The sequence below is a fragment of the Astatotilapia calliptera genome, chromosome 14 (assembly GCF_900246225.1).
Source record: "Astatotilapia calliptera chromosome 14, fAstCal1.2, whole genome shotgun sequence".
NCBI classification, from domain to species: Eukaryota; Metazoa; Chordata; class Actinopteri; order Cichliformes; family Cichlidae; genus Astatotilapia; species Astatotilapia calliptera.
The window spans coordinates 30,751,710-30,765,616 of record NC_039315.1 but is presented as its reverse complement, the minus strand read 5'-3'; the positions used below and the strand labels follow the sequence as shown (position 1 = coordinate 30,765,616).

Here is a 13,907-nt window from a genome sequence, read left to right as displayed (position 1 = left end):
CTTCTCCACTACTATGAAATAAAACATGGTAAGTAAAAAGTGAATTCTAACAGTTTGAAAATCATAGGGTTGATAATGCAATTTATTAGTTTATTCTAGAACTTTACCTACTCATTAAAGGTATTTTAACAGATTACACCAGCCAGCTTGTGATGAAGAAAGTTATTTCTACTTAAAAATGCTTAATATTATCTTTTTGAAGTTATTATTTGAAATGAGGCTGAGGTTGCTCTGTTTGACAAACTATTTAGAGATCACTGTATATAGAACAAAGAAAGTATGAGATTGGGTGTTGCATTTGTGGGAAAGAGGTAAAAAAGAAAAAGGAACACAGTCCATCTAAAACATTTAACTTAGTTCAATTATTTAATTTAACCTAAATGACCCCGATGTTGATAACAACATCTTTTTATTTTAAAATTTAAAGGAAATGATAATTTGTCCAATTTAGATTTTTTAAAGAGATTGCGCCAGTACTCCGACCTCCTCTGACCCAAGGGCATGCGCATCCCTGTGCTTAGCTGGCTTGCTACTAGTGGTGCAACGGATCAAAAATCTCACGGTTCGGATCGGATCACTGTTTTAAGTCACGGATCGGATCAATTTTCAGATCAGCAAAAGTAGTAAAAAAAGACAAAAATTCGACTCGCCATTTACTTATTTAAGTATTTTTTGCCTATTAAAAAACATTCAACTGAAGACTCATTCCACGCAGTTATATAAAAACAAATTAAGGTGCAATATGGACCTTATGGACCATGCTGGTCATCCTCTGCACACGGCCATAAACAACCAGAGTCTGTTCAGTGACAGGTTGCTTCTCCCAAAGTCAAGGACCAGCAGACTTAAAAACTCCTTTGTCCCACACGCCATCAAACTGTTTAACTCCTCGCTGGAAGGGAGAGGGAGGGGAAACGGGGATAAAGGAGGGGGAACAAGTAAGCTGTAGTGCCTTTTCACTGTGCAATAGTTTTTGTTAATATCCAACGGTGTAATAGACTCACAATACTTGAAATGTGCTGTTCCCTTGTATTCTTATTCCTATTTATTCTATTTATCCCTTTTATATACTCTGTATTTATATGTGTGTATATATGGTATATTTCTGCTCACATTCTGCAACTTCTGTCGGTGCTGTGCTACTGGAAACTGAATTTCCCGGAGGAACCCACCCAAGGGATAAATAAAGTTTCATCTAATCTAATGTAATCTATAGGGCAGTACAGGGCTTTGTATCTACCACTCGACTGTGATATAACGAGCGGTCATGGTCACGTGGCTTTCCGTTGCCCTGGAGGTCCACCCATTTGTAGTTAGGGCAACAGAAGATGCCTGGGACAGTTCAGCCATAACTTTAAACTTTTCCTGCTCATACATGCTTGGAACGATCGTGTCACACTGAAGTGGACGCACAACGAGACATAGCGTGGCTCAAGCACGTTCATCACAGTTTAAACCCCTTGTTTTGCACAATGGAATACGGCCTCCCGTCTGCAGCTAAACACCCCAATGGCTTCTGTAATAGCTTTAGCCCGGTCGGATTGGGCAGCAAAAGGCTGCTTAAATACCGCAAACTCCTCTGCTCCGCCACACCGATCACTAGCGCTGGCCATAACTACCGCTTGACAGACCCACCACGCACACCATACACATACTTTTTTTTCTTTTTCAAATCTTCGGATCACGTGTGTACCGAACCGTGGAGTGGGATCGGTTTGGATTTCGGATCAACCATGATCCATTGCACCACTACTTGCTACTAATGAAAACGTGATGTAACAGCAACATACCTGAGTATTTATACTGCCCCCACCCAATATTTATCCACCATCTTTGATCCTCACTCTACGTATAATCAAAGTAAAATAAAAAACACTAATTTAATGCCTTACAAATATCGTTTGTATTAAGCCTTTTGGTTCTTAGTCAACACACAAGGCTAAGTTAAAGAGTTAACCTGGCAGCAGGGCTGGACTGGGACAAAAAAAAATCAGCCCGGGCATTTTGACTAGAGACCAGCCCACCAGGTATTATAGGAAAAGCCATAAAGCCTTTGAATGAAAACAAAAACTGTTGTGACAGTGATGTTGTTGGGATTAGAGCTCTCCCTATCCCTACATTCCCACAATGTACACTGTCTTGTTGGTATATATGTATCAATCTAATCAACTTAAACCTACACTATCCTCCCTATTATGTTATTCTAAACAGTACTTAGCCGAAAGCAAAAGACTGCTTGGTCGAGTTAACCCCCTGAACTATCTACAACACATGGTAGAAACCTGAAATTAAGACAGAGAAGACTTTACTATATACAGTAATAGATTTCTATACAATTTACATCAGACGAAAACTTTGGTTGTAAGATTCGGGTAATTATTTAATAAAAGATAGACATTTTAAATGAGAATAAGAAAGAAAAGTATTTCTTTGTGCCTCCCTTTCCCTGTTAATGCCCTACCTGGCCCCCCTGGCAAAACTTTGCTAGACCCGCCCCTGCACAGTTACCAGCTGTTAGCTACTTAGAAAAGGATCCTGATGTTTTTTGTCTCTCAGAAACAGTTCATAACTTCCCTTCAACTCATTCATGTGACCTAAAAGGTAAATCTGTTTCTCCATCACCTGTTCAGCTCTGATGATTCAGTAAGGACATCTCCTGGTTTCATCTTCATGTTTCCCTCTCACCACATATCCAAACCGACATCATGACCAGCAGCTTTTACAGCTGTGGCTCCAGCAAACATCATCTGATACTAGAAAGTAATATTAAATAAATTCTAACAACAGCTGATCAGGCTTAAACGTGCTGCTGTTGTTTAGCATCTGCTGGTTTATTCTGGCACAAACTGGGCAATAAACAAACAAGAGAGACCGGACTTGCAACAGAAAAGCCGATCAGCTGATTATTGATCAGTTTTATGATTGAAGTAGCAACAGGAGAGGGAGGGGGGAGAATGAGAGAAGAAGAAGCAGCTGACAGCGTAAAGACCCAGAATTACTTCAGCTTTGTGTCTTTTTTCCCCATTGTAGCTGAAGTCCGGGACAAACTGCATTGCTTTTCAGCTCAATACAAAACGCGATTTTCTCTGAATACGGGACAATTCCGTTTTTTAGGGGACGGTTGGCAACTCTACTAATTAACCTTATGAATAGAATAAAGTTCACTATCAGTAACATCATAGCACCCACCCAGCTGCATAGAAACTCATGCTAGCTAGTACGCAGTACGAGTTATTGTAGCTGACTGTAAAAATGAAAATAAACTCCACCTAAACTTGGTTTATATCTGACCCAGATAGACTGCAATTCAGAACTTCATACCTGAAGTTCAGTTGACCTGACAATTGGACCAGCGGCCGCCTTGGGTCTCTCCTTCTCCTGCCTCTCCTTTCCCTCATCCACCTGCTGGCCTCTGTGGAAGCTATTTTTACACATCTGCCAGCATCTGGCCAATCCACCACCTTTCATTCTTTGTACCGTTACAAAAACAGCAACAACAACAGTACAAAAAAAAAAAAACCCCATTGGCCGAAAAAAAAAGAAAAAAAATCACCATCGGCCCACTGGGCAAATGCCCGATGGCAAGTCCAGCTATGCCTGGCAGGGTGTTAGGTTGAAGTTGTTAAATGTTGTCAATTGTGTACTCAAATTTGTAAACCGTGCCTTAAACTGCATGGTTAGATATTCGTCAGAATCTAACCATCTATGCGTCAAATAAAACAAACTTGGTTAAATTATACAGAGAATTCAAAATCGTGGGCCCATAAAAGAGGTTAAAGTAACAGAACTCTTTGTTGCCAGAAAAGCTGGCAACAAGCAATACTACTAACTCAAACAAACTAACCTACCTAAACGAGACAAAGGGGAAACTTGGCTAATCTGTCATGTGAAGGCTGTGTGCAGGCAGGAGTGGTGATATGAAGGACCCAAAGTGCAGACACTCGGAGGCAAAATGTGAACTCAAACTCAGATTAATTGCTAGATGGCAAACAGAGAACTAGCAAAACTGAGAATACAAACACTAAACAGAAAATAACAATAACCTGAATTGGCTGGCAGGGAGACAGAACACACAGCAAGATGAGGGTAGATAAGGGAGATCACAACACGGACACAGAGAAACACAGGGCTTAAATACACAGAGAGAGCAATCAGGGAATGGGTAACAGGAGGGAAACACACCTGGGGCAAATCGGGCCTAACGAAACAGGGGAAGCAAAATCAGATACATTAACATAAGACATGGACCTTCAAAGTAAAACAGGAAACATAACACAGAGACGCAGACTCACAGGCAGGCACTGCAACAGAGGGAACAGAGACGTGGGACCAGGGCAGACACGGACACTGACTGGACACAGAATAGAGGGAGTAAGGAAACCAAAACTTGAGAACCACATAATCACACACCAAGAAGAACTACGGAAAAAATAGAAATGCAAAACAGAAACCAAAACCTTCACAAAAATAAACTAAGATAAGAACACCAATAAAAAGGTATGTGGCGTGGGTGTGGTCTCTGGCCAGCTGCAGAGGAGGGGTGACGCAGTGAGCTCCCGGGGCGGTGCAGGGGTGGGGTGAACAGGTGTGCTGGGATCTGACAGTGATTGTGTCTCTTTATATGTTGGCAGTGACAGTCGGAGGGGGAGCGGACGTGACAGCAGAGAGAGCAGGAGTGTCTGTGTCCCAATGAACAATACAAAAACCACAGTGTCAAATAAAAAGTTCTGCTGTCATCATATGCGCTCCAGCGTATGTTTATCGGGTCCAATGTTACAAGGTACAAACCTGAAACCACTGGGTCAACGACCCAGGTACCCTAAGAGTATGGAAGCCCCAGAGGGCAACAGCAGAGGAGCCTAGGAAACAAAAAAAACCAAACAAAAACAGGCTCACGAGAGGTGCAGGCGACCAGGAAAACAGTTCCAAAAAAGTTCAGGGGGCCGGCCCGGAGGCTGACGGCACAACAGTCCAAACCTGGGCAGTTCAGGGGTCCAGCCTGGAGGTTGATGGCCCAAGAGTCCAGAACCAGGCAGTTCAGGGGTCCAGCCTGGAGGTCGACAACACAAAAGTCCAAAAAACAGTTCAAGAGGCCAACCGTGAAGCCAGCGACCGTGATGGAGCAGGTCTGGAGGCTGGCCGCGAAGCCAGCGGCGGCAACGGAGCAGATCTGAAGGCCGGCCGCAATGATGTCCAGGTAAACGGCCTGGAAAGTGGCCGGACAGGACAAGGATGCGCAGGCCAGACAGGACGAGAACAAGCAGGCCGGACAGAACGAGGATGAGCAGGCCGGACAGGACGAAGATGTGCAGGCTGGACAGGACGAGGACGTGCAGGCCGAACAGGATGAGGTGGCGCCGAGACCTCTGGTGCAGACGAAGCGGAATCAGCCCGTGCAGAGGCCTCAGGCAGAGACGAAGCAGGACCAGATGGCAGCACGGCAACCGCAGGCAATGGAATTGGTGGTGGCACTGCAGGCGGCAGTGTGGAAACTGCAGAAGGTGACGCTGCAGGCGACGGCGAGGAAGCCGCAGGTGGTGGTGCTGCAGGCGACGAAGGCTGGATAGGCCTTCCGGATCTTCCAGCAGAGACAGAAGGCTGAACGGGCCCCTCAGACCCTTCAGCAGAGACGGAAGACGGCTGGAGTGGTTCTCCAGAACCCCCAGTGAGAACAACAGATGAAGGCCAGACGGGCCCCTCGGTCCCTACAGCAGGAACAGGTGGCTGGACAGGCTCCTCAAGCCCTCCAGCAGAGACAGAAGGCTGAACGGGCCCCTCGGACCCTTCAGCGGAGACGGAAGACGGCTGGAGCGGTTCTCCAGAACCCCCAGCAGGAACAGACAGCTGGACAGACCCCTGGGTCCCTCCAGCAGAGACACACAAAGCCTGGTGCGGTTCTCCAGAACCCCCAGCGGGAACAACAGACGAAGGCCGGACGGGCCCCTCGGACCCTCCAGCAGGAACAGGTGGCTGGACAGGTTCCTCAGGGCCTCCAGCGGAGACAGAAGGCTGAGGCGGTTCTCCAGAACCACCAGCGGGAACAACAGACAAAGGCCAGACGGGCCCCTCGGACCCTGCAGCCGGAACAGGTGGCAGAACAGATGACTGAGGAGAGGAGTGGCAGTGGCTAGGGCACCGTTTACTGCGGTATGAGGGAACAGGAACCAGTGGAGGACAGAGACCACCTCCTCATCCTCTGACCACATAGCTGCCAGGAAAGAGGCTGGTGAATGGACGTGTTTTGGAGTTTGTACGTGCTTCGGAATTTGTACGTGTTTTGGAGTTTGTACATGTACACTGATGTTCAGTAGATATTACCACTGTGTGGCTGTAACTGCAGCCATCACAAGTATATTAAATTATTCTAAAATTAACATTGAAAATGTTTTAACCTTAATTATTTAACTTTAGAACATCCGTAAGATGCACCTGAGGGGATATCTTTAGTTGCCAGTCTTGAGGAACACCAGCACATATCCATTCATGAAAGATGGAGGATCTGGATACTTATTTTACACTTCATAGAGGACTATGGAGAAAAGTGAGTATTTCTTGTACATAAACTAAATCAGTTATAGGTTTTGTTGTTGTTGGTGGTGGTGGTAGTTTGTGCAGCATTTTCACTGTCTCTACATTTAGGCTTCTTGGCCAGAACGTCAGGGACACTGCCCTGTGCTGGCCCAAGTAAAATGATTCCAGTGGCAGTTCCTTAAGTGTGTGTGCTGTGTGATGAAAACAAAGAGGATCAGTCTAAATGTTGGATTTCTTTTTTTTTTTCTCCAAAACTTCTGCTCTTCGTATTTGTTTATTTTACAAGAAATCTACAGAAAAGTAAAGTTTTTGTGTATCAAGTTTTATTAAATAGAACTGTTTTTGCTTGCAGCCCACCTTCAGGAATAAAGGCAATAATGGCATCATCAATAGTACTTCAGCTTCCATGTTTAAAGGACTGCCGTGGCACAGGATATGTAAGTATCTACACTTCAATGGATACACACAACAACAATTAAAAAACCTAAATATTGGGGGCTGAAAAAAAATCATCAATTTATCAATTTAAGAGTTTTTAAATGTAATTTGTTCTAAAAACAGAGTCAACTTCACAAAGCATGTCTTTATGTGTCTTAACATGTGTATGTGCTGTAACCAAAGACTGATTTGAAGTAATGAATATGATATAATGAATTAATTACTTTTTTGTTACTTGCTTTTTACTTTCGATGATATATTTTTTATGAATTTTGCTATCTATGTTCTATGTATCATATGGCAATAAAAAGATTTTTTGAGAAAATCTGTTTTGAATTTAGTTTTTATATGCTGAATTTTATACTAAGTAGAAATCTTAACCCAAACGTCAATGGTAATATAACGCTTGTGATGGGTTCTGAGTTTCAACCCAATTTTTTGGTAATCTCAACTTTAAACATTGGTCAATTTAATCCAATTTTTGGATAGTTATCCTAACCGGGTCAAACCAGTAACCCAACCCTGTTAAGTTGAAACAACCCAGCGTTGGCTCGGTCCATATTTGACCCAGCGTTGAGTTACAAATTGGGTCATTTTTAACCCAGCATTTTTTAGTGTGGACTACTTACTGGTATTTGGATCGCCTGTAAAAATGACTGGTTTAAAACAAATCTCAGCATATTGACATGTTTGATAGCATGAGGGCTTCTATTTCCAGGCAAAATGGACCAGAAGCACTCGTGTTTCCACAGATCTTTCTTAGTTGCAGGGCACGACTAGGGTGTACTGCTGGAATTTCCATTGCATCGGAAAACCTGAAGCAGTCTGAAGTAAAGCTTCCCACAGTTCTTGATCTCCTGCTTAACACAGAGTTAAAGCAGTGATAGTGACAGGTCAGACCAAGGAGCTAGTCTTATGTCACATGCAGACACTCTGGAAATGCTGCCTCTTGGAACTGCAGTCCCAAGCTATCCCCCTGTCCCCCGTGTGTGTTTACAGGCAGGAAGTCTAATACATGTTTTCAAGCATTCTCAGTGGACGCAGCCTATGAAGGGTGCCATTGATGGCCTGCTAACAAAGAACCTCAGGCAAAAAAGATTTCCTCACCATGAACAGTAGTGATGGGATTTCTGGCTGTTTTTGCTCGGCTCACTAAAACGAGCCGGCTCTTTCGGCTCCGAAACAGCTCTTCAGGTTGTTTTGTTGCTTTAATTAATTTATTATTAACAATAATATAAAATTATGCACAAAAGGAATTACTAATGTAAAAAAAAAAAAGTCATTTTATTTATATATGTTTATATATGAATATATGCGGTGGCCCCTAGAGACAAAACACGTACAAACTCCAAAACACATTTCTAGTGTTAACTGAACTTCCAAAACAGAGCTACCTAGATCACTTAAATTACACAATTGAAAGCATATGTGTATTGTTTGTGTATTTATACACAAGCACTCATATATATTCAAATAATAAAAAAAAATGTTTACCTGTTATTACCACACACCGAATCCGGCCGTTGGTACTTCCTGGCTTGTGTAGCCACTAGGTAACAAAAGCTCAACACTGCGCCCAGCATCCTGGAGCACTTCTGTTGTCTTTTGTACGTGTTTTGGAGTTTGTACGGGCGTCGGAGTTTGTACATGTTTTGGAGTTTGTACGTGCTTTGTCTGTAGGGGCCACCGTAAATATACTTTTATTTATTCACTCCACATAAAATGTAATAAATAAATCATATAATACAAAAACCTACTAGTCACAGTTCAACTTTTAACTATTTAAATTTTCAGCTTTTTCCTTTTAAACCAATTTAAAGTGAAACAACACAAAACACTGCAAACCACAACACAATTAAATATAAATTAAAATATGAAAACAAAAAGAAGATGCACATTCTCTGTCATATGGGCCTGCATGAATAAACTTCCTGAATCCTTTATCATCCGCAACTGAAAATAGTTGTGGATGATTACTATACCTTTCTAATGTGACGTTGTTGTTCCTGGCTCTCTTTCTCTCTCTCTCCCTCCTGCTCTGTTCCTGTGCTACTGCCAGTGTAACTACCGCCCCTCCCCCCTCTTCCCATCGCAAAGCACAAGGCTTGCGTGCGGAGTGAAGCGGGAAAAAAGTGCGAGAGAGTGGGGGAGAGAAAGAAAAAAACCCCACAGCTCCCAATAAGGAGCCGGCTCGTGTCAAAGAACCAGCTCTAAGGCTACGTTCACACTGCAGGTCTTAATGCTCAATTCCGATTTTTTGATCAAATCCGATTTTTTTGTCTGCTCGTTCACACTACAAATAAAATGCGACAGCAAACGCTCTCTAGTGTGAACGCTCAAAGCGGCCCGCATGCGCAAAAGAAGACGTCATACACAACGCGCTCTGTTTAGACCCAGAACAAACTATATTGTTTGACTGATGGCCCTTAATATAAAGACTTCGGACTTCATGTTTCCCGATTTTTGCTTTAAGTTATTTTGTTATTTACATAATAATGTAGATAACCTAATAATGATCCTTATTGCTGTTTTAGAGGAGCGGTGCTTCAAAGGATAGTTGCAGATTTCTGTCAGAACCTGCAGGTTATGCAGTACAAATAAAATGTTAACGTTTCTCCAACGTTGTCTTCCCAGCAGTTTCACCGGATGGCCAGAAAGCGTTCGCGATGTCTTCTCTGGCGCTGATAATTGGCGTCTGTCTTGTGTCAGTGACGTAAAAGACGGATTTAATGCGACTTGACCGTTCACACAGCAGTCGCTTTCTGAGACATCGGATATGTATCGGATTCAGTACCACATACGAAAGTGACCCAGATCGGATTTGAAAATATCGGATTTGTGCCGTTCACACTGTCACACCATGATCGGATATGAGTCGCATAGGGTCAAAAAAATCGGATTTGATGCGCTTTCGCCTGCAGTGTGAACGTAGCCTAAGAGCCGTTTCGTTCGTGACTGACACATCACTAATGAACAGGCTGCCTCCAGGGATCCCAGTAGCCTCTTACACCCCATCAACAAAGGTCACATCTTGCACTGTGTAGAAGACTAACTTCTGAACACCAGTTCAGAGAAACTCTTGTAGACTCAGCATTTGTTTTTTTGTTTGTTTGTTTGTTTGTTTGTTTGTTTGTTTTTTTTGGGGGGGGGGGGGGGCAGAGGGGAAGAGGGACAGTGAGAAAGGCCATTAAAAAAGACCAAAATCTCTTGGATCACCTGTTGAGAGAGGAAAAAAGGGAGAAAAAGAGGAAACAAGCAAAAAAGAGAGCAACATAATAAACGCAACACCATCGCATTAATCTAGCTAAATGTAAACCCATTTGGAAAAAGATATATATAAATCTTATAAACTTTGTATCTGTCTTGCATGAAACTTGTATGAAAAGCATACAAGAGTGAAAACGGATATAAGATCCCTTGAAAAATTATATAAATGAAACTTGTATGTTTTGGATACTTACTAAAACAATATATGAAAGTAATGTGAAAGTGGCCACTTTCATGAGTAAATCATATAAGCCTTACATGATTCACTATATGAAGTAAGCCAAATCTTATGCAAGTCTTTTATAAGTTTTTTCTATTTCTTTTCCATATGGGAATAACAGTAAATACTAAAGACCGATAGCGCACAATGTGCTTTGAGGTAGCAGCCAAGATAGGTGTAGTTTGTGTCTATGAACAGCGTATGCCCGTGTGCACACCTGTGTGGGTCAGCACTCTGTGGCTGGCTTATTGCAATAGGTTATCAATTATGGAAATTTTACTATGGTTATTTATGGTGATATAAGCTGATTAACAGTCAAGTTCATATTGCATATGAAAAATGTTTGTATATTTTGTGGGGGGGGGGTACGGTGACACAGTGGTTAGCACCGTTACCTCACAACAAGAAGGTGCTGAGTTTGACTCTTCTGTTTTTTTAGCAGCAAGTAGAAAAAAACAAACCAACCTATGCTGTGGTTCTGCAAGAAAACAAACAAGTGTTTCCCACAGGGCCAAACATTTAGATCATTTTTACATTTAATACTAAATGGGTGTCTCTCCTATTCCAGTTTTTGTACCATATTTATGCTTCTGTATTTGTATTTGCCATAAAATTTTGAACTTAAGACATCATGTTTGTCTCAAGTAAGCTTATTTCCTAAAATGTTTTAAATTATTAGTGAATGTACTAATTAGTGCATGAATACTGAATAAAACAGCCTGGATTGTTTTGTTTTTTTTGCGTTTGAAACTTTGTGTCAGGGTCCTTAGGTCCTGGATCCACGGTTTTGAGTTTTTCTTTTGAGTTAATGATTTGCTTTTAAGAAATGATTTATATTTAGGTCTTTAGTCTTCTGATGGTAGTTTTGGGTTAGGATTTTTTCTTTTTGCCTCAGGCACACACTTTAGTGTTTTTGTGCCTTTTCTAGCTTTTGTTTATTATAATTTTGTTAGTTCTCTTTGTGATCGCTGTTTGTTCCCCAGTTGTGTCCTATGTCTCTCTGTCTATAATCTCTCTCTGTTGTTTTCTGGTCTCGCTGTTTAGTTATGTCAAGTAAGTCGTGTCTCTGTGTCTGTTTATCTTTTCGTCTGTGTCTTTGTCTCTGTCTCAGTATTATGTTTCCTGTTCTGTTTTGACAGTCCCCCGTCTCATGTGTGTCATGTTTAGTTTTGCTTCCCCTTGTCACACTAGTTAGATTCTGCCAAGCTGTGTTCCCCAGGTGAATCCACTCTGCTTTGCGACCTCGTGTGTATTTACGCTCTAAATTCTCCTCAATTCTTTGTCATGTTGTCCCTTAATGTTGTGTGTCATTTGCCTTGTGTGTTCCCCATTTTCCTCGTAGTTCCTTAGTTTATAAGTTCCCGATTTCTTACTTCCCTGAGTTAGTATCAGTTTAGGTTAGCATCAGCAATATGTCCTGCACGTGGGTCCACTCCATGCCCACTCCACAGCCAAATTATGACACTTTGATGTTGCAGCAAGAATCTGTTCATGATGCTTAGAGCCCTGAGAAAGTTCAAAATTGCCTAACTGCTTTCGAAACCTCACACCCTCTGTGATTTTCCCCACCAGCAAGATCAGCCAGGCGTGTGCAGCTCCATTTCAGACACAGAAATAGGTTTGAAGTTGACCTCAGAGAATAAACCACAGCGAGCAGATGTTGCAAGCTGCTAAAGGCAGCATAGGAGACGATGTTGTATTGAACAAGCCTTGCAATGAAAAGTTGAAACATTTCTGTTAAAATGTGGTTTGTAACCTGTGCCCTACTGTATCTTGTACTGCAGCAGTGACTTCCGGAGGACAAACCATGATGTTTTTTTTTCTTTAGCTCTCCAGCAGATGAAAACAGTCTGCTTCCTCAACTGAACAATGAGCAAAATGTAAAATAGGCTCTCAATCAACACGCTTTTCTCACACTGTCTTTTTCAACTACTTGAAAAAGACAAGCAGTTAGTTTTGTTTTTGTTTTTGTTTTCTTTTTTAGAAAAATCATCCAAGAGAAGGGTTTAGGAGAAAAATAACAGAAGCGCACTAAACTTTGCACATGAATAGATCCAAATAGTCAAACTAAAAGTGAAAAAATTAACAAAGGATATTGCTTGAAGTTCTTAAGCTGACAACAAGTAGTAACCTCTTGAATGTGTAAACTAAAAAAAGCTTTGCAGCTGTCTTTTTTAAGCTTCAGTTTCTAATACAGCAACCATTCTTTTGGTGGTTGACGCTGTCATGCTGCAGCATAGGTCTAAATAAAACACGAAACCACTACTTCAACTAGCCTTTTCACCATCTGTCTCACACGCAAAGCTTCACAAACATGTTAATGTTGGTTTATTGGTGAAGCCATACAAATTGTTGAACTACAGAAAAGTTTGTGAACAAACACGTTGTTCCTCTTAAAAAATATAGATCCCATTGTAAATCTAATACCAACTTTTGGAAATAGCAGGTCTTTTATCTACAGTTCTCGTTTTTCTTCCAAAAGGAGTCAAAAGAAAAGTAATACAGCAGAGGATCCAAACAGCAGTTAGAAACAGTAAGACACACCAGCGGCATGATTTCTTTGCCATGTGCAGCCATTCCTATAGGCACAGGTAAGAACATGGCAAACAAAACCAAGTTCATGACAAAGATCAGCATAACTTTCATCTTGTTGCTGACCTTTGCAGAGTCACTGAGATGTCTGTGCAGAGTCCAAGACACCATAATGGTGCAAACAATGTTGACTGTTAGCATTGTGACCAGTAACACAATCTGAAGGTAAATAACTGCTAATCGAGTTTTACTCAATAAAAGCTCGTAAGAGTCATAAGATTTAAAACAGGTAGGTTGAGTGTGGTTCTGCAAATGTTCTAGAAAGTCCAAACTCTCTGGGATATTCACCACCAGCATAAAACTCCAGACGAATGCTGCTCCTTTCCAGGCATTGGACGAGGTTCTTAAATGGCGTGACCTCAGAGGATAAACCACAGCCAGCAATCTGTCCACACTGATGAAGGTGATAAACATAGCGCTGGAACGGATGTTGTCACGAAAGAGCATTGTAATGATGAGGCACGCCATATTGTTCAGAGGCCAGGTGCCTGTGGCATGAAAGTAGATCCTCATGGGCAAAGAGATGATGAGTAGCAGGTCTGAGAATGCCAGGTTCACCATGAAGACAGCGTGGGGTGATTTAAGGCTGTGGCGGCGAAGAAGAATCCACAGTGCGACTGCATTGAGAGGTAGACCTATCACCATCACGCAGCCAAAGACCCAAGCATAAACCTGTTCACCTTCTGTGGTGCTGTTTGATGTGTTCATGATGAGAAAAGACGTTCTTTTTGGTCCTTTATGAAGTATTGCAGCCAAGCAGCGAACATGTCCTTCTGTGCTGTTCATTTGTGCGACGTGAGGGGAGCTAGTATGGAACAGGAAACTCTGGTTGTGGTTGCTGACGTAAATTAAGTTTGCT

The 13,907-nt window shown here is 42.1% G+C and overlaps 2 protein-coding genes across 2 annotated transcripts in view; both read right to left on the bottom strand.

The window, feature by feature from the left end:
• The window catches only part of LOC113036813 (lysophosphatidic acid receptor 6-like), a 30,244-nt gene extending 26,149 nt beyond the window's left edge, over window positions 1–4,095 (bottom strand). The window contains exon 1 of the mRNA XM_026193330.1: window positions 4,044–4,095. The gene's annotated coding sequence lies outside the window, so the exon portion shown is untranslated. The remainder of the gene's footprint in view (window positions 1–4,043) is intronic.
• An 8,758-nt stretch (window positions 4,096–12,853) lies between these two features.
• Window positions 12,854–13,858, bottom strand: LOC113036735 (lysophosphatidic acid receptor 6-like). Its single transcript, XM_026193188.1, has one exon. It carries the CDS (start codon window positions 13,832–13,834, stop codon window positions 12,908–12,910), a length of 927 nt encoding a protein of 308 aa, XP_026048973.1. The 5' UTR covers window positions 13,835–13,858; the 3' UTR covers window positions 12,854–12,907.
• Between the last annotated feature and the right edge of the window lie 49 nt (window positions 13,859–13,907).